At 41.9% G+C, this 25,446-nt stretch overlaps 1 protein-coding gene across 4 annotated transcripts in view; it reads right to left on the minus strand.

Moving 5' to 3' along the window:
• Positions 1-25,446, minus strand: part of ARID4A (AT-rich interaction domain 4A) — a 129,297-nt gene that overhangs the window by 46,987 nt on the left and 56,864 nt on the right. For 2 of the 4 annotated variants that reach the window (XM_077464455.1, XM_077464456.1), the window contains exons 12-17: positions 22,432-22,504; positions 14,529-14,623; positions 14,345-14,442; positions 12,673-12,904; positions 10,849-11,096; positions 3,818-4,015 (exon numbers count right to left, since the gene is read on the minus strand). In XM_077464455.1, coding sequence (XP_077320581.1) covers positions 3,818-4,015; positions 10,849-11,096; positions 12,673-12,904; positions 14,345-14,442; positions 14,529-14,623; positions 22,432-22,504 — 944 coding nt within the window. The remainder of the gene's footprint in view (positions 1-3,817; positions 4,016-10,848; positions 11,097-12,672; positions 12,905-14,344; positions 14,443-14,528; positions 14,624-22,431; positions 22,505-25,446) is intronic. The other 2 variants (XM_077464458.1, XM_077464459.1) reach the window with 2 other exon arrangements.

The raw sequence follows: 25,446 nt of genomic DNA on the forward strand, positions 1-25,446 counted from the left end.
TACTGTGTGTGGTCTGAGGAGCATTCTCACTAAACTGGTATTCCTGAGGCAAGGTTAGGAGCACCAAGGAAAGCAAAAGGGCCCTTTTTACACAAGAGGTCTGATCAACACAATCCTGTCATGATCGGATCCGAGGGCAGTCCATTTGCACCTGGCTGCCGACAGAGCAGAGCGGGCTGTGTCAACTGAGCAAAGACCTGTCAACCACCCGCTCTACTCAGCAGGGGATCAGCAGATGGATCCCCTGCTGAGCAAAACTGGATGCAGCTCATTTGAAAGGGGCCCAAGGACTTCAGGAGGCAAAACACACAAAACACAGTAAGAAGTAGTCATGAAGTGTCATGAAGTAGCGAATGTGTATGGATCATTTAAAAAAAATAAGGATATTGTTTAGCGACACCAAGTCCTCTACAGCGTGGTCAAACGCTTTGGGAATGACAGTCTGCTGCGTCAGTGTTTTTGGATCTTTTGTCAGCTGTCACTATGGTATACTGAAGTATAATTATAAGGATTTCATAAGTGTCAAAGGTTTTTATTGACAACTACATTAAAGTGATACTAAAGTCTCTTTTTTCTTTACAAATAACATGTTATAGTTTCCTGCCTGGTGCAGTGGTTTTGCACAAAGCAGCCCAGATCCTTCTCTTCTCAGGTCCCTCTTCGGTGCTCCAGGCCTCTCTCTCCTGTTGAGTGCCCTCGCAACAAGCAGCTTGCTATGGGGGCCCCGGGCTGAAGCTCTATGTATCCATTCAGAAACAGAGCTGGGACCCACCTCCCTCTCTCTCCTCACTGGCTTTGACGGACAGCAGCGGGAGTCAATGGCACTGCGCTGCTGTCTCAGCCAATGAGGGGAGTTCCAGACAACCGCGACTGTTGTGCAACATACCTGAGGTACATCTAGATGCAGCTAAGTATTGGGGGGCTGTTGCACACAAAAGGTTTTTTTATGTCCATGCATAAAATGCATGAAGATAAAAAAAAACCTTCTGCCTTTATAACCATTTTACGTTTATGCAGAGTCAATATTTGCAGTTTTGACACTTTTTTTTCAACACCTCTGCAATTTGCCCTGGCATGCTGGCAATCAACTTCTGGGCCAATTCCTGACTGATGGCAGCCCATTCTTGCATAATCAATGCTTGGGGTTTGTCAGAATTTGTGGTGTTCTTTTGTTCAACAACCTCTTGAAGATTGATCACAAGTTCTCAATGGGATTAAAGTCTGGGTAGTTTCCTGACCATGGACCCAAAATTTCAATGTTTTGTTCCCCAGGCCACTTAGTTATCACTTTTGGTGCTCCATCATCAGGAAAAGGCATTGTTCGTCACCAAACTGATGGTTGGGAGAAGCTGCTCTTGGGGGATGTTTTTGTACCATTCTTTATTCATGGCTGTGTTCTTAGGCAAAATTGTGAGGCTCCACTCCCTTGGCTGAGAGACAACCCCACACATGAATGGTCTCAAGATGCTTTACTGTTGGCATGACACAGGACTGATGGTAGCGCTCACCTTTTCTTGTCTGGACAAGGTTTTTTCTGGATGCCTCAAACAAAGGGGATTCAGAGAAAATTACTTTACAACCATCCTTAGCAGTCCAATCCCTGTACCTTTTGCAGAATGTCTTCCTCTGATGTTTTTCTTGGAGAGAAGTGGCTTCTTTGCTGCCCTTCTTGACACCAGGCCATTCTCCAAAATTCTTCGCCTCACTGTGCGTGCCGAAGCACTCACATCTGCCTGCTGCCATTCCTGAGGAAGCTCTGCACTGGTGGTGCCCCGATTCCGCAGCTGAATCAACTGTAGAAGACGGTCCAGGCAATTGTTTCTTCAGCGCCCTAAAGTCTTCTTCACAGCAATTTAACCTCTCTTTGTGAAGTTCTTGATGATCCGATAGTAGATTTAGGTGCAACCTTAGTAGCAGCAATATCCTTGCCTGTGAATCTTTTTTTTGTGCAAAGCAATGATTGCACGTGTTTCCTTGCAGGTAATCATGTTTAACAGAGGAATAACAATGATTTCAAGCACCACCCTCCTTTTAACCACTTACAGACCAGAAGAGTTTTCCCCTTAATGAACAGGCCATTGTTTGCGATACGGCACTGCGCCGCTTTACCTGACAATTGCATGGTCATGAGACGCTGTACCCAAACAAAATTGACATCCTTTTCCCCCCCCACACAAATAACTTTCTTTGGGTGGCAATTTATATATATATATATATATATATATATATATATATATATATATATATATATATATATATATATATATACATATATACACACACACACACACACACACACACACACACACACACACACACATATACACACGTTTTACTTTTCTATAATAAATATCCCCCCCCCAAAAATTTTTAATAAAAAATAAATTCTTCATCAGTTTATGCCAATATGTATTCTTCTACATATTTTTTTGAAAAAAAAATATATAAAAATAAGCGTATATTGATTGGATGGCGCAAAAGTTATAGCGTCTACAAAATAGGGGATATATTAATGACAATTGACATTTTTTTTTCTTTTTTACTAATAATGACTGTGATGTTCAATTTTTAGCGGGACTGCGACAGAGCGGCAGACAGATCGGACACTTGACACTTTTTTGGGACCATTGACATCTATACAGTGATCAGAGCTAAAAATAGGCACCAATTACTGAATAAATGTCACTGGCAGGAAAGGGGTTAACACTAGGGGCGATCAAAGGGTTAAGCGTGTTCCCTGGGAGTGTTTCGAACTGTATGGGGGCTGGGCTGACTGGAGGAGGAGAGAGATTGCTGTTCCTTATCACTAGGAACAGCAGATCTCTCTCCAACTTGCCTGCCAGAACGGGAATCTGCCCGTCTACGTTGACAGATCCCCGTTCTGGCTCTCGTTCAGATTGCGGGTGGCTGGTGGACATCGCGGCTGCCGTACGCACCTATTACATCTCCTTAAAAGGAGCCACCGTACACCTACATCGATTAACAGGAATGTGCCGACTTGCCACCGAATTTAAATGCCCATTAATGCAGCCTTGTCAGTGTCGTTTGCAGCCTTGTCAGTCATTTGCAGACTTCCATTTAGCCTTTAGCCTTGTCAGTCATTTGCAGCTTTCCATTTAGCCTTTAGCCTTGTCAGTCATTTGCAGCTTTCCATTTAGCCTTTAGCCTTGTCAGTCATTTGCAGCCTTCCATTTAGGCTTGTCAGTGATTTGCAGTCTTGTCAGTGTCCTTGCCATTTTAAAAATGGTGCCGCCGAGATACAGAGTGGATGTCCTGTGTATCTCGGCGACGCTCGGGTATTTTCGGCCGCACTTGCCCGTTCTCGGCTATTTTTGGCCACACAGAACGGCCGAAAATAGCCAAGAACGGCCAAAGATAGCTGAAAATACCCAGAAGCAGCAGAGAACGGCCGAAAGGGTTAGAAACAGTGGGGGGGGGGGGTCGGCATATAACACCCATCCCCGATTTCCCGCCGATTTTAGGTGGAAAAAGTGCGTGTTATACGCCGATAAATACGGTAATAGTAGTAAGGTAGGCCATGTGGAAAATAAAATTTAAAACCTTGAAATGAGGACTGCCTAAAACGACACGCTAAAGAGCTACATATGAGTTAGTGCTTTATGTTAGGTTTAAAGTAATAAGGGAAATGATCACAAGCAGCCCAAACACTTCTAGTCTGACATGGCTGCTTTGAAGAATTTCATAAAATTGGATCAAAACAATCTGACAATATCTGCATGATTTACAGTTATACACAATTTAGCATCATGCTCCCCTTTATATACAGTCATTTAAACGCAGCTTCATGCCAACTTACCTTACATTCCAGCCATAGTAGTGCACCAGGTATAACAACTCTCCACTATCTACCTCTGTGCTTTTAATATTGGCTTCGTAGATTTTCTGCGTTTTCCCTCGTCCGTATTTAACTTTTACTTTGGTGCCTGCCAGACGGTCTTTTTCTTCCGAATCCTCTTCCTCTTCACTGTCTCCTTTATGCTCCATTTCATCTCTTCTGCACATTGAAAATATCACACTGTTAAAACTCAATGTAGATCCCAAAAATGACCTTCCTTTATTTGCTGTCTTTTGGTCTGTACCATTGGAATTTTGTTAAATCTGCTTGATAAAAACCTGTTGATGTTATTAGAAATTCATAGCGGTCCTCAGGCCAACGTATACTTTCTGTGCTGTCTCAATTTCAGTGTTTACCAACCTTTTTTCAGTCACGGTACCATTTACTATTTTCAGTCTCCAGGTACCCCAGTCCAAAAACCAGTCTCGCCAGCTCAAAAAAGCAGTCCTGCTTGTACAGTGTGTAGGGGTCGGGAGTAAAGCCTCCTTCACACAAGTGTTGCTAAAGTGTAAGTTCGCCATTAAGATGTATATCTGTAATGGTGACCCAACACCCCATACCCCACCCCTCGCGCACAGATCCTCACTGTACTTGCCTCCCATGATCCAGAGTTGAGAAAGGCTGATCTATTTAGCCCTCCAAGTTCATATCTTGGAGTAGAGAATTATTAGCCTCAGTGTTGTAGAGATCTAATAGTGGGAGTAATTGAATAGTTCAGCAAAAGACACTGAGCAGGGCTGAAAAGACAATCCTGTGTGTTGTAAGCCTATAACAAGACTTAAGAGCTGAATGCATTTCAAGATGATCAAAAGGTATTTTTATGTAATTGCAGTTGTAGGGTCTATTTTTTGCCATGACCTATACTACTGAGCACAGGTGTGTTCGCAAACCGCAAGTGCAGAGGCCACCAGGAGGTCGACACTGGGAAGGGCTAAACACAGGCAGTGAGGCATTTCCCGATCGCTGCAGCTGCGCATCTGGACAATGTCTCATTGCTTGTGATTTGCACTCCGCAATGCTAACTTCCTGGCCGGCTCTGCACGTACACGAACACGCTTGAAATCATCCTTACTGCTGGTATACTTTGGTATGACAAGTAAAGTTACACAACTGATATACAGAAATGTACAATGCGAAGATACATTTTATTCTTATTTTTTTTGTACGCCCTGTTAATAAATACACAGTGATAAAGAGTTAAAATGAATTGCAATTCACTCTTTGGAGCAAGACCACAATGTACCCTTTGCTCAGAAATCCAAGCAGAGTGTCTGTGGTGTACAGCCTCTAGATGTAAAACTGCACAGAAAATGAAATTATGCTTCTGAGCAGACTATACGGGTTTTCCCTTTCCTGCAGTGTTTATACATGGGGAACACTGCAGTAATCACACTGGCATGGCAAGACCTGCAATATTCACCAGCAGGAACCCTCCCTATTGAGTGCTGTAGTTTCCTGTTGGCAGATGCTTTGGCAAATGCTCTCATTTCCCTGGACACACAGGAAAAGCCTGCAGGAATCAAAATATCTTAGAAACAAGTCCCTAATGTGAATAAACACTTTAGATCAGCGGGAAGGCCTCCAACTACTAAGATGTCAAGAATAGGGAGAATATATTTTCCATAGTCCAGCCCACATGGACATCATAGGACCTTTCATTTATGTGATGATTTTCACATACATTCTCTTTTCGATATTTTGATTATTATATACAACTAGTGTTTATATGTATATCAGATTAACAAAGTTTTGGGCAAACAAACATTTTTGAGCAATTACACTAGACAGATCACACAATACATCTAAAACAAAAACAAGGTATATTTGAAGCAACAACCTTTTTTTTTGTCTCAAATAAAAAAGTAGAGACTGGTTAACACGAGTCAGGTTTTTCTTTTGTCCCAGTGGGGACAGTTTTAAAATTGAATGGCTGTTGTTATTAATGCTCCTCTGGGGAGATTTTCCTTCAATTTCTGTCATGCTGCAGACAATACTAGAAGGTTGGAGAAATCCTGTTCTAGACAGTTGTGCATGCAACAAGTACTCCCACTGAAAGATTTCCTCACTATGCCTGCTTTGGTGGCAACTAAAAACATTGGATGGCTTTCAAAATCTAAAGAAAAAAAAAAAAAAACACAAACACACATTCCAGACACAAGGATGGAATGCCCACTGCACACCATACAGGCAGGCCCACGTCAATTATACTGGGTGCTGCAGTGAATGTGTGGGACATTTTCACCAATACACTCATTAAATTAAATAATTGTTTTTGTTATTCACATAGGGGAGAAAAAAAAATAAAAAAATAAAAAAAAAAAGGATCATGGGCCAATGTTTTGGGACCAGGATCCCTTTCTCAGTGCAAAGTTGGCCTACGATGCGGTTTTCCAATGGGAATAAAGAAAACTATTTGCTACTATGAGGTGCGGTTAGAGGTTTCTGCTTTTAGGAACATTAACCATTTTCTATTTTATTTATTTTTTTGTCAAAAGACTACTTCCTTTTAAACAACTATAGCTTTTTTTTTTTTTAGGGATTCTAAAGGCGTAATTTTCTACTGCTATTCCAAGGAGCCCAAGTTCCTGAGTCAAGCTGGAATAAAAAAAAAAAATAATGCAATGCTGAATATAATATTTGATTTAAACAAAAAAACAAAACAAACAAAAAAAAATTAAAAAAAGGGGGGGGGGGAGGACAGTGCTGTAGAAGCAAGGCTTATTGATCATCATCATTGCCAACAAGCTATCACAGCGCATTCATGTACTTTAATACCAGCCTCAGCATGAGAGTGGGAGCACACTTGGGGGCTCTGCGGTCAGAGTTTGCCAATAACTGGATAATTTGTGTCATGAAGCCCTGCAGATCAAAGCAGAATGTGGATCTTTGCAAGCAGGAGCAACAGCGAGGAGTTACTTGTTCAATGCTATATAACCAGCAGAGAGTGAAGTGCTTGTACGATTCTCCAACCAGTGGTTAATGATCGCTCTCAGTTTTAAAGGACTAACCTCTTGTGGTGAAAACCAGTGGGAAATATAGAATTTTAAAAAATTTTTAGAGAGAGTTCCTGGTGCAGTCGAGGTCTGGATGTGGCACTCCAAAAGCTGTGCTTTATTATAAAGATACGCCATTCACTTTACTTCAGATCACATTTTCTGGGGTTCCCACAATAAGGAGGTATTTTAAAGGGGTTGTAAACCCTCATGGTTTTTCACCTTAATGCATTATGGTGAAAAAAAAAAACTTTCTGTGGTGCTGCAGCCTCCCTGAGCCCCCGCTTTACTTACCCGATTCTTCTCCGGCCAGGAACAAGCACACCAGTTCTAGTTGGTGTCTCGTGTCCTGATTGGATAGATTGATAGCAGCGTAGCCATTGGCTCCCGTGGGGAGCTGAGTCCCCTATTCTGTGTGAATGGACACAGATTCGGGAGCGCACCCGCACGGGTGTCCGCCAAGGTGAGCGCTTCTCCAACGTGGACACTAGAAGTATGATGTGTTTACTTTAACTTGCCAGTAAATGTCATATTTTGGTGTACATAACAGGACACAGGCAGATCATTTATACACCATCGGTTATGGCAGTGTTTCTCAACTCCAGTCCTCAAGGCGCACCAACAGATCATGTTTTCAGGATTTCCCTCAAACAAAACGGCTGTGGTAATTACCAAGGCACTGAAAACGGATCAAATCACCTGTGAAAAATAGTGGAAATCCTGAAAACATGACCTGTTGGTGCACCTTGAGGACTGGCGTTGAGAAACACTGGGTTATAGGCATGTACCTTTGGGTAACTGGACACTGGAAAAATTTTAGGAGGACACATCCCCTGGGTACCGCCCCTGAAAAGCCTAACTCAATTCTCAGTTTTCTACAATGCATAGTAAACTATGGAATGGAAGGGAGGGTGTCCTGTACTGTACCCCAAGATCTGGAGTTTACAAGCAGGTCAAAATTCCTCTCATGCTAATTGTACAGGACCTAGGCAGAGTCTTCACGCACCATGGGGTGTTGAGCAAGCAATGGATAAACATGGTGGACACAATTAGATAAACATAATGGTGAAACAAGGTCCAAGCAACAAGGGTCAAAAGACGCAAATTCAGAGTGCTGGTAAAAAAAAAAAAAAAACATGTGGCCAAAGTTGCATCTGTAGAAGATTGAAAGATGTCCACCCAGTAAAAAGTATGAACAGAAGACCAGCAGATCATGCCCCCACTCAGGCATTCCAGCTGTTGTCGGAAAACTCTCTGCTCCCTTATAGCCAGCTTTAGAAGAGGCCAGAGGTTGTATGCTATAAGTCGAAGCATGTCTGTGCACCATGTTCTTCTGGGCCAGTGTGGCACAACTGAGATCAGGATTTTACTCTCTTGCTCTATTGCCTGGAGCAGACAGAACAGAATTTGCACTGGAGGGAAGGTGTAAATTAGACCAGAGGGTTATTAAGGCAACCGTGGCTACAGCTAGGGAATCCTTGGTTTTGGCAGATAGTTTGTGGTTGAATCTGGAGCCCAAGAGGTCCACATCTGGAATACCCCATTTTTGGCATGTCAAACTGAAAAGGTAATCGGCTTTTCAGTTGCCCACGTTTGGGATTTGGACCACAGAAATTGCTGAACATTGAGTTTCAGTCCATTAAAGTGGTGTTGCACAAAAAAAAAAAAAAAAAAAATCATAAAAATTCCTAAAAAAAAAAAGAAAAAAAAAAAGTTGAATTTTTTTTTTAAACTCGCCTCTAAATGCCTGTTACTAAGGGTTCCCTCGTAGTCTGCCTCCTTTAGTGCCTGGGCTGGTGACATCACTTCCCCTCAGCGCAGGAAGGGCTCAGCTCTCCCTCCTGTCAGTCATCTGGGACACGTGACAGGTCCCAGATGACTGTGCGGCCAATCTCGGCACGTGGCGCCGCTCGCGCATGCGCAGTGGGTGCCCGGCTGTGAAGCCACAGCAGGGTGGCCACAGTTGCAATGCCGGCGCTGCCGAGCAGAGGGGGGGACGAGTGGGGCTTAGATCCCCCACATTGCTGGACCCTGGAACAGGTAAGTGTTCAATTATTAAAAGTCAGCAGCTGCAGTATTTGTAGCTGCTGACTTAATTTTTTATTTTCTGGAAACTCCGCTTTAAGTTATCTGGTTAGACTCCTTTAAAGCAGAGTTCCACCCAAAAATTTAACTTCAGCGTTGAGTGCTTGTGACCCCCCGACAGAACACATATGGCATGTTATTTTTTGGGGGGGGGGGGGGCTACCCAGTTTTTACAGGCACCCAGCTCCCCTATCGCTGCCGGAAGTTAACCTCTTCCCCCTCCCCATCTATGCAATCTTCTGGGACATGTCACAGATCCCAGAAGATTGGCCGGCCATTCACAGCACCGTGGAGAGTAGGGGAAGATAAGCGAGGCTCTGTGCACCCGCATCGCTGGACCATGGGACAGGTGAATGTTTCCTAAAAGTCAGCAGCTACACTTTTTTGTAGCTGCTGACTTTTAAATGGATGGAACTCCGCTTTAAGGCTGCCAGACTGCTGGTGCCCCTTGATGGCTGATGTTTTCCATAGTGATGACTTTTTCTGACTGCACTGTAGTCCCTTCAGAAGAGGGGAGTAGAGGGTCCAGTGCTGCAGGGTCAACTGGGCTGCTCTTAATGCCCAGATGTTGATGGGGAGCTTGGTCTCCCTCATACCAGCATGAGAGAATTGTATCTGTTATAAGTTTCCTGTAATAAGGAAGAGAGGACTTCTCCACTGCTAGGACTGGGGTGATGATCCACCAAGATAGATAATTCCTTGCTAGACTCTGCAAGAGCATGGATAAAGGAGAAAAGGAGCCTGTTTTTCCAGCTCAAGATGTTGAATTGGAAACTTCCTCAATGGAATTGGATAAATGGTACTGCCTCAAAGAAGGCCACCATCATGCCTAGAACTCTCATGAAGAATCTTATCGCGAGATCCCTTAGAGGAAAAAATATATTTTCTGGTAGAAAGACTCTTGCTTCGGATAGGATGTCCCCAGGACCAGAGAAATGGAAGGCTGAAGAGATTTGTTTAACCTAATCAACCAGAAGGCCTGGACCATGGGGAAGGTAAAGAAGTCCCTCAGAAGAAGGTCGTCTAGATAGCCTTAAAAGGGCTGCAGGCGAAGTGGCAGTAAAGTGTGCGACCAGTGGTGTGTGGCAACACCTGGTCATCCAACAGAGACCGAGTGGTTTAAATTTTAGTGCCAAATTTTAATAATTGGCACTGAAGTGAATACAATCCAAACACAGCTTTCTTTTTACAGTAACATGGCAACTGTCTTTCATGTCCACGAAGCTGGACTGTATGTATAGTCATCCAGACTTTGTCCATCACCGTGAGCACAAAGTCTGTGGTGTTATACAGAGAACACTCCATAGAGTTGGACAACTGCCCTGAACCTGTAAAATCACCCTGCGGCATCAACACAATGCTCAAAGTGGCAAAGCGAGTGCCTTACAGGTCATCCCCACAGCATGGGGTCCTGCTATGGCTCCCTGGCACAACTCCCAAGGTTTTACCAATGTTGCGCCAATCCAGACACATTGCTTCTATGTTGGCATTAGAAAAGAGTGAGGAGTTGAAGAATCCGAAGATAAAATAATAAAGAAAAATAAACGATCACTTAGTTAGGCTAAGGGCGATTTTCTCTATAAGGAGAAGAGGTCCATCACCTTCAGGTGCTGGCACAAAACTGAGAACTCACAGAGTGGGGTATTGTTATAGGGGAGGCACACGGGGTACGTGTCCTCTAAAGCGAAGGCATGTACCTTTAGGCGATTGGACACTAGCTTGGCTTTAGATGACACATGCCCTGCGTGCCTCCCCTATAACAATGTGGGTGACAGGCATGTACCTTTAGGTGATTGAATACTTTGCTAGGGTCCTGTACTGTACAATTAGTATTTTTTTTTGGGCTCTGAAAACTCATGCGGACACTCAAATCAAGGTAAAAATAAGGAAAAGAAAATAAGTTGATTTGCTTACACATCAGACAGTTTGTCATCCTCCTCATCAGATTCTCTCTCAGAGTCCTCCTGCTTCTGGCTTCTCAGATCCTTCCCCTGGCTAGTTAAGCTTCTTCTCCCAGGAGGTGTATCATTCTCTTTCTGTTCCTCAGGTCTGTCGTCATCCTCTTCCATATCTTTGTTTTCTTTGTTGCTCTCATTCATTTTCTCAGAGTCTTCCTGGTCCTTTGTAGAAGAGTTTGTACTGCTAACAGGTCTTCGTCTCTCCTAATAGAAAATTATTTTCAGTTATTAAATGGCAGTTAGCATAAAACATGTGTCAGAAATCAACTGCAAGCAATGACCACCATAAATATTAAAAATATCAAAATCTATTTTAAAAACAAAAACACACATTCATATTCAAGGCCAGTTCACACCATAACCACACGAGTGCGCTGTGCAATTCACATGTGGCTCTGTGTGGTGCGATTTCAGCCCATTCATTTTGAATGCACCAAAATCACACTGCACCGTACCAAAAGTAGTGCATGCACTACCTTTTAAAAAACATGCTGTAGCGAGATCGCAGTGCACAAAAATACCATGCGATCCGGCGCTGGCAGGTACAGGCAAACACACTGCATTTGCAACTTACAACTGGGGTGTTAACTTTCTATCAACACCCGCTGCAGATGGAGTGCATTTTGCATACATAAAAAACCTTCTGCCTTTAAAACTCCTTTAATGGCATCCCTGGCTTAGGATGTAAGGTTCATTGAGTTGGCCCACCCTTTGCAGCTATAACGGCTTCAACTCCTCTGGGAAGGCTGTCCACAAGGTTTAGGAGTGTGTCTATGGGAATGTTTGACCATTCTTGCAGAAGCGCATTTGTGAGGTAAGGCACTAATGTGGATGAGAAGGCCTGGCTCGCAGTCTCCGCTCCAATTCATCCCAAAGCTGTTCAATCGGGTTGAGGTCAGGACATGTGCATTCCTTCACCCCAAACTCGCTCATCCATTTTCTATATGGACCTTGGTTTGTGCACTGGTCCAAATCATTTGGTGGAGGGGGGGGGGGGGGATTATGGTGTGGGATTGTCCCCTTAGGTTCGAGTGAAGGGAACTCTTAAAGTGTCAGCATACCAAGACATTTTGGACAATTTCATGCTCCCAACTTTGTAGGAACAGTTTGGGGGTGGTCCCCTCCTGATCCAACATAACTGCACCACCAGTGCACAAAGCAAGGTTCGCAAAGACATGGATGAGCGAGTTTGTGGTGGAGGAACTTGACTGGCCTGCACAGAGTCCTGACCTTAACCCAATAGAACACCTATGGCATGAATTAGAGCGGAGACTGAGAGCCAGGCCTTCTCGTCCAACATCAATGCTTAACCTCACAAATGCTCTTCTGGAAGAAGAGTCAAACATTCCCATAGACACACTCCTAAACCTTGTGGACAGCCGTCCCAGAAGAGTTGAAGCTGTTATAGCTGCGAAGGTTGGGCCAACTCAATATTGAACCCTACGGTTTAAGACTGGGATGCCATTCAAATTCATGTGCGTGTAAAGGCAGGCGTCCTGATACTTTTGGTAATGTAGTGTATGCACCTCAATTTAGCCTAAAACTGCATTAAAATGTATAAAAAAAAGGACACACAACTGTTGCACATTAATCTAATTTTCTGTGCAGCAAAGATTACATTTAGGAGACAAAAGTGTAGCCAAAACAGAAAAAGAAATGTACTTGGTTTTATGAGTTCCTTAGAGAACTCTATGCATTTCTTTAAATTGTATTTTGATGAAACAGTTATAACAATAAGCAGGTTTTCTGAGGTTGACATTACATTTAATTATTATCATACCCTTAGAGACTTCATTTCAATCACCTCTTTTTCATTGTCGCTGCTAGAATCGGAGTCGTCATCTTCCTTGACACTAACACTGACAGGGGGAGTTTCAGGTTCAGGCTGGTCACTGTTCTCCATTGATACTTCCAATGTTGGGCTCTCCTCTACTGGTTGAGGATCATTGTGGTGAATAGTCCTAAACTTAATGTCTGCAGAACGGCAATACTCCTCAAACCCATACAAATACCTGGTATGGAAAGGAAAGCACATTAACAATGTTTTCATAAAACACAGCTTATAAAACATGCGACTTGTACTGCTACTCTATGAACACTTTTTTGTTCACCTTTGTCGTTATAGTCCTTAATGTACCTCTTTACTGTACAAATTGTAAAACATTTAAATATAAAAAGGATACGTTTAAATAAAAAAAAAAAAAAATGAATAAATGCTGATTTTTTTTGGACCCTGTAAAGTGGACAGATCCAAAGGGTGTCAGGGCTTGTAGTTCCTTCATACACAAAGCCCAGTGTATGAATGACGCAGCTGTATGGGCGGAGTTTCACAAGACTGCACTGTTTTCAAAAAGTGACAGCTAGTACGGGGAACTTCAGTAGGGGCAGCGGATGCAGCAGTGGCACATGTAACATGTTCCCAAAAGGTGAACTTATCCTTTAAACAGCAAAAAGCTACTGCAAAAACTATATTACAATAGCCAATTTATCTAAAAGCAGAGGTCTCAAACTGGCTGCCCTCCAGCTGTGGCGGAACTACAAGTCCAATCATGCCTATGGGAATCATGCCTGTAACTGTCAGCCTTGCAATGCCTCATGGGACTTGTAGTTCTGCAACAGCTGTAGGGCTGCTAGTTTGAGACCTCAGGTGATTCAGACCGCTGATCTAAAGCATCTGACAGCTGCTTGACCGTTTTTGAAAAAAAGATTGATTACAAAAAAAATTAAAAAAAATTAGATAGATAGATTATATATATATATATATATATATATATATATATATATATATATATATATATATATATATAACATACATACACACACACACACTACTGTGCAAACATTTTAGGCAGGTGTAATAAAAAAAATAAAAAAAAAGCTACAAGTTAATAATGCTTTCAGAAATAGAAGTGTTAATAGATTTGTTTTATTAACAAAATGGAGAATACCGTACTGAAATCGGCGTATAACACGCACCCTAAATTTGAGGGATGTTTCAGGTTAAAAAAATAAAATATAAAAACAAACAAACTTAACATTTTAAATAAAAAAAACCTTTAAAGCAAAAGAAGGGTCAGTGCCCATTAATGCAGCCTGATCAGTTCCCATGTGCAGCCTCTTCATTGCCCATCATTGGAGCCTGGCCACTGCTCATTAATGCAGCCTAATCAGTGCCAATCTGCAGCCTCGCCATTGCCCATCAATGCAGCCTCACCAGTGCCGGATTACACAGAGGGATCTCCTGTTTACGCAGTGCTTATGGTCACACACACAGTACCACCTCCTGGACCAGCTCATAGGATAGACAGAACACCGCTCCAATGCCAGGACATGTGACATCTATTCTAGGAACCGTCCGGGAGGCGGGACAGTGTGCGACAGTAAACAGGAGATCCCGGATGTGTGCAATCCGGAGGCACATTTTTCCTTTTTTTTTCCAGTCAGTCACTTACTTTTTGTACGCGGTTTTTACATTGTAGGATGCAGCAGAGTTCAAAATAGGAATGCCAAGGTCCATATAAATTTGCTTCCATACACCACCACTTTCAATCTGCCAGAAAAGGAGAAAAATGTTTATATACAAACAAAAACTAAAAACACATTTAACCGTTAGCCAGAAACAGTAAGTTTACTTACATTGTCACAACCCCCCTGATGATAGACTAGCCTAAAAAGCTTGAAAAGATTCAGATCTTTATATCCCAATACTGGAGGCTTATTGATTGGGGTTCCTGCAAACACAGGCAAAAGAATAAACATTTATAAAAGTATATTTGGACACCACAATATTATTGCTAGCACAAGAATTGTCTTTTCAACAGTGGTATGAACTGATTCATAGAAAGTAAGAGAGGGTCTTCCTTCTAAGCACTGACTGCAAGGATGGCAGCATGCAAACTTCAGAGACCACCATTCAGCTTATAATAAAAAAAAAAGTACCACTGTACAAGCTACCAAAAATAAAAACTGGCTTTTCACATTTACAATTATAGATTTGAACATTCAATAGATACCTCCTCCAACCCTTCAGTAAGCAAGAAATGGCAAGAAGAAAATCCCAGCCATGATGCCCCACTTCTCAAACACCTTCAGCCTGCTTCCACTACAGAATTTTGTGGATTGTTTTAACTATTATTATCCAACATGGATTGTATGGTAGAAAGAAGTTATTTCAGACCAAATTTATTGATACTTTTTACGGCACAGCCAATAGCCCATACTGATTACTATCCACTCAAATGATAAACAAGATGGGACAAATTCCAGAGGGGGGACTCATCACATGCAATTCACCATTACAGTCCTCAAGGGCTGCAAACAATGAATGTTTTCCCTCTGTCGGGTAAAAGCATAGCTGTATAAACTCATCCATGAGCCTGAAGAGAACTGAAAAACCCCCACACTGTTGGCTGCGCTTGATCAAAATCAAGCATTAAGATGTAATATCTGCACAGCCCAAAGATCTGCCACATTGTGTGGTCTAAGTGTTAATATAGTGTCACAACTGTTAAAAAATGGGCCCCTTAAGTGTGAAAACATGTACAATATGTGTAAGGCTGAAATGGAAAGTCTGTCCCAAAAAACTATTAAAAAATAATAAAAATAAAATAAAAGGATGACCTATTGGTTGCATGCCTCTTGTGGCAGAGGAGGAAGTGGAATATCCTATTATACAGGTCTCATTTTGCCATTTATATCTTTCAAAACAAGTCACATTAGGAGACCGAACGTTTGTGTGAACACCATTCGATTTTAATGATCAAGACTCATTGACTTTAGATCATTTATGCATGAAAAAAAGAGTCTACTGTTAAGTGATAAAGTGGACGTGATTGGCTGTGGTGTAAATGTATACGGTTTATTGATGAGAGCTTGAAACATTTTCACTTCTCAAGATAGAAGAGATACAAAAAAAAGACCTATGGAACTATCTGGCATTTCTAATGTCCCAACATGAGAAATACTGGCAATAACAAAAAAAGAAAAAGAATCTTTCCAAAACCATGAGAAAAATGAACAGTTCAGGGCCCCCCCACACAGACCGACCAAACTTACGGACGGAGTCACTGCCTTGGGGAGCCGAGCACCCCCGTGACATGGGCCCTTAGTCAGGTCAATTGGTGAGGGACAGCCTACAGTCTGAAGCCTGGAGGCAGCCACTGTAAAAAGTAGAAAAACCGAAATCAGGTTGATGCCTAGCCCACAATTTCATTCATGTAAACCTTTAGATTTGGTAAAACCAGCTTTTACCAACTGTAAAATTAAATCTTCACATGTTGATCACACTGCAAGGATTTAAAAGAATGATTTTGAAGGCAGAAATTGACTGCATTTTAACCATTTCACAGATAAAAACATTGAACATATAAAAGTAAAATATTCACAGCAGACGAGTATTAAAATATAGGAAATAATTGCATCTCCAGTCAAATTCTTATGCTTAAACTTGGTCCCTTTCCCATTCTAAGCCTTTTGTAACTACTCATGTGAAAGGAAAGATCTATACAGTGCTATACTGAAGGTGCTCTGGTTGGGTCACATGACTGGCTCCAAACACCGGCTTCTGTGTGGAGGAGGGAAAAAAAAGCTGACAACAGATGCCCCATAGTAAACATGTGGGCGACGTCCCTGCATAGGCATTGCAGCTCTTCTCTTCACTGAATCCGGTGGATGGAGAGATCGTGTGCCCTGACCGGAGAGCTTCCCTTAGAATAGGCAAGTACAGACCTCTTTCCTTTCAGGGTAGTTAGATTAGGCTTAGAATGGGGTTGGGGGCAGGTTTAAATAGTTAGAATTTGACTGAACTTCTACTTTAAATTTTATTAGGCCAATTCTGTCAGCTCAATAATGATTCTATTATTTTCTAATTTCTGTATTTAAAAATATAGGCAGTCCAAAAAATACTTAAGTATATCATGCCATTTTACTAGCAATTCTGAGTCCGCTATTCTTGCAAATTACAAGGTATCAATTAGAAAAATGTTTACTTTAGGGGGCTCCTAGATCACCTTCCAGGACAGAAGTGATAAATGTAACGCCTTGCCCAATAATTAGGTGAATCAAAGCTGCAATGACAAACCAGGTACTAGAGGTGTCAACTGCCTACGAAGCATGCGAGTCACAACAATGGCTGAACAATTCTGTAAAACAATTGCCATATAAAAACAGTAAACTTACATGCATAGTAAAATATGCATGTAGGCACTTGTCTGGTATTCTAAGTTTCAAGTTCCATGATAAAGTCAAAATGTTGTAGACATGGCCTTTTCAAAAATATCAAAACAAGGGAAGATAAAGGAGAATTATTAATGGGCCATCTATCTAGCGAGTGTCTTTAGATCAAAAAAGAAGTCCACAAAAATAAAAAAGATATTTTATCTACAAACTCACAGAAAAGCAACTCAACGAAGCCTTTGCACACCTGAGCTGTTACGAATGATGTCCACACACAGGCAGACAGACTGACTATCTTCAGATAAAGGACATTTCAAAGGCAACTTTCAAAGCTGATAAATCCTGAGGCTGAGTGATATCCACCAGGACAACATATGCAGTAGTTCACAAGCACAGGTATGTGACTTGTATTGTTTAAAGCGGACAATGAAAGCAATTGTCCAAGTGGCTGGCCTGGAAGTCCATACATGTCACATTTGGCCATCACAATCAAATATAAAAAAAAAAAAAAAGAAGGGTTTCCTCTTCAAGTTTTCCTTTCTAAATACGATTTTGACTAGTCACCATAATGGAAAACCCATCAGCTTTTTCTTCTAAAATATATATATTTTTTTTACCAAATCGCTACATTCTTGGTAACGATTACAGAATTAAAAGCAATGTCTTCAAACTACAATTCACTTTAAAAATATTTTGAGGCCTATGCATGTGATCTGTCATTCCAACTCACGGGCTTACTATTAGATATCTTGCAGCACAGCCCCTTTATATATGGCTTGTGTGCGACGGTACCTACTGGTCTTGTTTAACCACTTGAGACCCGCCCTATAGCCGAATGACGGCTACAACGCAGATCTCCTTTGCCGGGATTACGTCTATTGACGTAGTCCCGTGCACGAGCGGCCTGCGCGCCCCCCGAGAGGCGCGCGCAGCGCGCTCTGTGATCGGCGAGTCTACGAGACTCGCCTGATCACGATCCGTGCAAGGGGTCGATCCGACCCCTTATCACGTGATCAGCTGTCAGCCAATGACAGCTGATCATGTGATATAACGGAACCGGTAATCGGCTATTATTCCTCCTCGCGCTGACAGCGCGAGGAGAAAAAAAATAAATAAAAAGCCGATCACGGCCAGCCCTGCCAGTGCCCACCTGCCAGTGCCCACCTGCCCCCTGCTTTGCCACATGAATAAAAAATGTGTCCCCCCTGTCAGTGCCACCCAGCAGTGCCCACAATCTGCCTCAACAAAGGTGCTGCACCCCAGTGCCACATATCCGTGCCCAGCAGAGCCACCTATCAGTGCCCATCAGTCCCATCTATCAGTGGTACCTATCAGTGCCCCTTAGTGCCACCCATCCGTGCCATCTTATCTGTGCCCGTCTTTGCCCATCAGTGCCGCCTTATCTGTGCCTATTAGTGCCGCCTTAACTATGCCCATCAGTGCAGCCTATCAGTGCCCACCAATGCAGCCTATCAGTGCCGCCTCATCAGCGCACTTCAATGAAGGAGAAAAATTACCTGTTTGCAAAATTTTATAACAAACTATTAAAACATGATTTTTTTTTTTTTTTGCATCTTTGTTTGTTTAGCAAAAAATAAAACTTCCAGCTGCGATTAAATACCACCAAAAGAAAGCTCTATTTGTGGGAAAAAAATTATAAAAATTTCATTTGGGTACAGTGTTGTATGCCCGCGCAATTGTCATTCAAAGTGCATCAGCGCTGAAAGCTGAAAATTGGTCTGGGACTGAGGGGGGTTTAAGTGCCCAGTAAGCAAGTGGTTAAAGAAGTTTTTTTATTTTTCCTTCAAAATCATACTTACCTAGGTGGATGCAGCATCGTTTTGATGCTACATCTGTCCTCTGCACTAAGACTGAGGACCAGGAGCTTAAACCCTGAGCAGAGAGCTGCCCCCCCCCCACTGCTCACTGGAGCGCTGGGCTGTGGAGGGGCGGGGGTGGGAGCGGCCGGCTCAGGCTTTCAGCGGCTCGTTTTGTTAATGGGATCCTAAAAATCGAGTGCATGCTCTATGGGAGTGTCAGTATTTTATTTTCTAAGGGATATGGTTGCATACACAATGAGAATGGACTCTTCAGGAACAGGTATATTGCCACCAGATGCTTGGAAGGTGTCAACAGCTCCTCAGAAGTCTCCCAGTCCCCATAAAGGAAGCCGGGGGCTAAAGCCGGGTACACACTAGTTTTTTTCATGCAAGGTTAGTCCAGTGATCTCCCCTGCTGAGTGCCGAATGGCTGGCTTCTGTCGGACAGACCGACAAACACGGGCAGAATGTTGGCTTTTTTTGGAATCAGCAAACATCTCCAGACATTCTGCCTTCGTGGGCTTAAGTGGTGCATCGCAAAAGGTTTGTTAGTCCTAGGCAGGCAGAAGCAGTAGTAGAAACTGCAGGGTGATCTTCTATTGTCAAAGTGCCCACCGTATCAATAAGAGCTGAAGATGTCTTATCCATAAAGGTAGTTCCTGGAACTTGGCTTACCCAGTCCTCTCACAAATGGAGTCTTCAGAGACTGGGTCACACCAGAGACTGTCAGGGCTCTTGACCCGGAAAGCGCTCAGTGGCTAACAAAATACACTCAGGTTTGGAAAGCACATTAATGGAGAGCCCAGTGCCTGAAGGCTAAATTCTACGCTAACCCCCACAAAAATCCACTCCAACGGGGTCCTGGTATGGCCTTTGAAGCCAATGTTGACATTCACCAATCGAGATAGATCGTAGCGCATAGAGACTAGCTCAGGCAGATTGTAGGAGAATGCTAACTGAAAAAAAAAAAAATAGTACTTGACTGGAAAAAAAAAAAAAAGTTCGGTACTGTCTTTTGGTTTGCCAATGCAGTAATGCCTATGTGCAACTTTCTCCCAAAGCCCTTATGGAGAAACCATTTACTTGTAGGTCTGCGGGAGATGCACACCATAAGGGCCCATGGAAAAACGCAATGTATGCTCCCTACTTTGTCAAGCTCAGAAAAACATGGAAGCACTACCTGCTTAAATACAGCTCATGGACCAAGTTGATATCAGAAGCCTGTAGTGGGGCTCAAACTACATGAGGAGGGAGATAGAAACACACCTGGCTCAATATCTTAACCAGTTCAGGACCGGCCACCGCACATTTACTGCGGCAGGGCGACACGGCTGCGCGAAACATACCCGTGCGTTGTGGCTTCTTCAGAGTCTGGAATGCAAGTGCCGCCAGCGACCCACTCCTGCTGTAAGTGGATCCAGCGGGAGCCAATCAGCGGGTCTGGCGGACACAATGTCTATTTGTGGGGGGAAAAAAGGACATCAATTTTGTTTGGGTACAGTGTTGCATGAATGCACAATTACCAGTTAAATTAGCGTGGTGCCAAATTGCAAACAATTCTTTGGTCAGGAAGGGGGTAAAACCTTCCGGGGCTGAAGTGGAAGGCTTTCCACTGATGTGAATGGAGTCCACAAAGCATGCCTTTGAAGAACACTATTCAGAATAGTTTTTGTAGAGTGACTGCACATTGTGCTATAGAGGCTTGAAAGTAAATAGGATCCATTGCAAAAAGTGTTGGAGGAAAGAAGGAAAGCTAGAGACAGATAAGCAAACTAAAACTGCACTTTTCCTTTAAAGCAGGGGTGTCAAACTCAATTTTGTCATGAGCCGCTTCAGGCGTTTGGTTGCCCTCAAAGGGCCCGTTGTATCTGGGGTGTGAGTATATATATAATTTTGTACAGGTGGTTGGATGCATAGTGGTGATAGCTGCTTCCTATAGTATATAAAGTTGAGTAATAGGTGGTTTTATAAAAACGGATAAAAATGTATACATTATATATAAAAATATATTTACGCGAGTCCATTTTTTTCTTAATATAAATATAGTTAAAAAGCATGACTCCCACAGGCAGAGGCATAATGGGACTTGTAGTTCCGCAACAGCTGGAGGGCAGCCAGTTTTGAGACTTCTGTTTTAGATAAATTGGTTATTGTAATATATTTTTTGCAGTAGCTTTTTGATGTTTAAAGGATACACACACAGTCCATCAATAAATGACCGCGTCTGTAAAAAAAAAAAAAAAGTGTAGTCCCATACACCAGAAACTCTTCCGTAATTGCCTCACATCACCTATGGGTGTCTTCTCACCTGCTTGAATGGACCTCACTAATTACAGGAGGTCTATATGCACTTGGCAGTGTTATAAGTGGCACCACTCCCTTTTGCCTCCTATATGATAGGAACCACACCACACCGAGAGCCATGGATTTGGAGTGTACAGCCAGTGGGAGCGGTGCCACTTATAACAATGCAAAGTTCACATAGACCTCCTGAGGTCCATTTAAGCAGGTGAGAAGAAGACACCCATAGGTGGGGGTGAAGGGCACTGTGGTGATCAGAGGCAATCACTGAAGAGTTTCTGGTGTATGGGACTGCACTGCTTTTACAGACATCAAATCATTTATTGATGATAATATTATATATATATATATATATATATATATATATATATATATATAAATCTATATATAATTGTTACACTGTTTTCAGGCATTTATTTTTCCACTTTATTGAAGGAGAGTGCTAAACTTTTTTGTGACTACAGACATTCCCATAGAAAACACTCCTAAACCTTGTGGACAGCCTTCTCAGAAGGGTGGGCTAACTCAATATTGAACCTTATGGACTAGGACTGGGATTCAATTAAAGTTCATGTACGTGTAAAGACAGGTGTCCCAATAGTTTTGGCAATATAGTGTATGTACTGCATATGTTTTTTTCCTACATTTGCCCCAAGATACACTTTAATAACTACATATGATTATTTAGGTAAAATTGCTCACACTTAAAGACAGCAGAGTCTGCAGTTCAACAAAATAAAATAGCTTATGATGCAAAAGCAATATTTACAAAACTATTTCTTGCCACACCTAAATAATTAGTGGCTCATTGCATCCTACTTGTATGTGGTTTCAGTTGTTTAATCTCTCTGAAGTCACCTTTACAAAATATTCTTACTAGGTCTCAAGATAGTTGCTTCTATTAACAAGTTTATTCAGTAAGGCAGTGCAAAGAGAAATGTAACCTGCAAAGTACAGCAATTCACTATGCCAAATCCAACTGCATGGATTACTACACTCGCGTAGTTGGCAGATTCACTTAAACATGATTCAGATGTAAAAACATTACAAACTGAATTGTGGATGGTCAAGCTTGGATTCTTCATTGGGCATGCAAGGCTGACCACCCAATACCTGCTTTATTGTGATATGCGAACGACTTACAGTACAAACAAAACATATTTCCTCCTGCTCATTTCCTAATAGAGTCTTGTCACCTGATTCAAAAAGAGACACAAATGGTTTTACATTGGGCTACACATTACCTCTGTCTTCCATAAACTTGTAAAGCTGCTGTAGGAAGTTGTCCCTTTCTGCTGGGTCTGCCTCCTCCTCAGGCTACAATAAGAAAGAAATAAGTAAATATATCTATAAATAAGACAACTAAAATTCTAAAACATATTCAAAGTATGCTTTTGCAAGAAAGGTTGCGAATCTAAAGCACAGTGAACAAAATGTATTAATGAAATCCATGAAACAAGAATAAAAAAGTATTTTAGGTTATTTAGTAACATTAAAGCGGTTGGGAAGGAAACGTATGGCAAGGCACTTATAGAAATTGTTACCAGAAATATGGTTTTACCATTTGCAGTTCATATTTACAGACTTCTACACTCCTTAACCGCTGGCATGAAGTCCTACCATATTTACCAAAGGCAAAGACAGAATTTATTCAGCAACTTTGCAGACTTATAAGCAACTGAAAATTTTGCTCTCATCGGTTGAGGAGGAGAAGGAGAAGGAGAAGGAGAAGGAGAAGAAGGAGAAGGAGAAGAAATGGGAGAGCCTTGTTTACAGATTATACAAACATACTGCCTATTTATTCAGGTATAAGTATTTTAGCAAAATACAAAAATGTTACAGATCTCACCAATTTGAAGTTAAGTGTGGCCATTGACAACGGGATATTACATGTCTTATTACCCCCTCATGTCTTGCTTATTCTGGGGTTAAACTTCACATTTAAAGTCAGCCCCAGTCTTCATTTGATTTAAACAGACTGAAAAAAAAATTACTATTGCTAATGTCTTGAAACCAAATATTATTTCAATAATGCAATGAAGGCTCCTGTATACAGCAAGTCCACAAATCAAATTAAGTGAATGATGTAAGATCCCTGAAATTTCTGAAACTTAAATAGACTGAAAGACAAAAAATTTGACCAGAAGGCTCCCAGTTATCTATCCTAACTTGTTTTAGAACAGAGTATAAAAAGGGTCAGTTCTTAGGACTTCCTGTGAAGCCCGTCATATTTAGTCCCCTCACACCGGTGAGACTTGTCATTTGATAGTTTCAAATTGCATGACAAGTTGCACCCTATTGTCCGCAATAGAAGCAGTCAAATCAGTGAGACTCCAACTCGCTTTGCACTCCTTTTTGCAAGTTCAGGTACGACTTCCACAAAGGTCTTCCAAGAAGCACCTGAAGTACTACTACTTTGAAATTGTGCTACTTCAAGTGAAGTAGCATGATTTCAATATCATAATCAGTGTGACTGGGGGGCTTAAAGCTGAAGGTATCTGGAACCTTGAATCTAATTGGCTGCAATGAGGAAATAAAGAAAAAAAGGAGTTTACTTTTGTAAACTATACTTTTATATTCAAGTTCCCATGTAATTGTTATATGTATGGAAGAAGGAAATGAGTTAAACTACAAATAAAAAGGCAAAACTTTTTGGATAGAGATCAGAACACCTGCCAGTTTTTGAAAAGGAAGACCTCAACCCATGACATCCCAAAAATAATCACTGGATAGAAAAAAAAAAAAAAGGAAGAATAATTGAAATATATCCTGCCATTACTGGCCTTTAAAGTCTAGTAATGGCAAGATATAGTCCAGTTATTCTCTCCACCGCGCCCCCCATTTTTTTTTTCTGACAGTTTTTATTGCTGTCTGTGCTGCCATAAAGGAGATTCAACCTTTGTCCCATTTATCATTATAATCGAAAGTGAAAGTAAAACAAAAATCCCAAATTTTGGGTTGTTCTCAGATAAGTGATAGAGGGGGATTCTTCCAATGAGGACGCTAGTTCTGGTGGTCCCTAAGAGACTCCCTTAGTTTGCAGGGAATTCCTCTCACTTCCTGTTTTGGTTATGGGATAGGAAGTGAATGTAAAGCTCCTCAATGGGACTTGGATAACAAAAAAAACCTTCAGCGGTTATAACCCTCAACCTTTTGAGGCAGGGTTTTTTTTAAATGTGACACTAGCCATAGGTGATACCCACTTTCACTATAAGACTAATGGATGAATGTTCTTACAAAGATCTACAGTTATTTTGCTTAGCGACTATAAAACGTAAACCACAACTCCATGTTACCTGTCACTTTAAAAGTTTTATTTTGCCAACTTAGTTCAAATGAATGCTCACTGGTCCAGAATGGTCCTGGGCACTACAGTAAGCAGTGCGGTCTTCCTGGACAAGTCTGACACACTAACATTCTGTGTCTGGAAAGAAACAAGAGTCAGTCCTACGACAGCTCAGCCATTCAGGAACCACATTGTATTTTTATCAATACAAGGTATTCTCTGATTGGCCTAGGCAACGAGGAGGGAAGTGTGAAGGACTGTCAGGAAGACAGCACAGCTTACTTTATGCAGAACAAGCTTCTACAGTGTATTACAGCCTCCATAATGGGCAGACTTTTAACAGTTAGCATTAATTTAAAGCAAAGTTGGCCCAATACTACTTGGAGATGGGAAACTGAGCTATGGTTTAAAAACTTTCAAGGCAGCTATGAATCTGACTAGTACCTGTAGAGTAGTACCGTAGCTGCAGTTCCCAGTCATATGTCAGGGCCTGACTTCTCACTTCTCTGGGTTCTGCAGCATATTATGTACTCAGATTTAGCCCTCGTTCACAATGAACACAGCTCTGAAATTGTGAGAGTTCTTCTGCTAGTCGTACAAATTCAAAGCCGCATTTCAGTCCGACTTTGGGGGCGACTTGAAAGACATGTGCGGGTTCATGCACAGATGTCTATTGAAATAGCCCCCGAAGTCGCCAAAAGTAGTGCAGGAACTACTTTTGGAAAATGGTGAGGTGCCGCACAGACAGCATTGCACCGATTGGGACATCCCTATTGTTGTTTATAGGCTCCTATTTGACATGCGATGTGACCTGTCAAACTGCGCCAAATGTGAACAGGGCCTTAACATATGGGCTAACAAGGTCTGCTTTTATGGGACCTAGTGGCCACATTGGATGGAACAATATGCTTTATTGATGGGCTGCGATTCCTCATTAGTCAGCCAAGTGGAAGTGCTAATAGGTGGATTAAGT

The sequence above is a fragment of the Lithobates pipiens genome, unplaced genomic scaffold (genome assembly GCF_037356315.1).
Source record: "Lithobates pipiens isolate NorthernLeopardFrog02 unplaced genomic scaffold, aLitPip1_a1.2 Scaffold_30, whole genome shotgun sequence".
Classification (NCBI taxonomy): domain Eukaryota; kingdom Metazoa; phylum Chordata; class Amphibia; order Anura; family Ranidae; genus Lithobates; species Lithobates pipiens.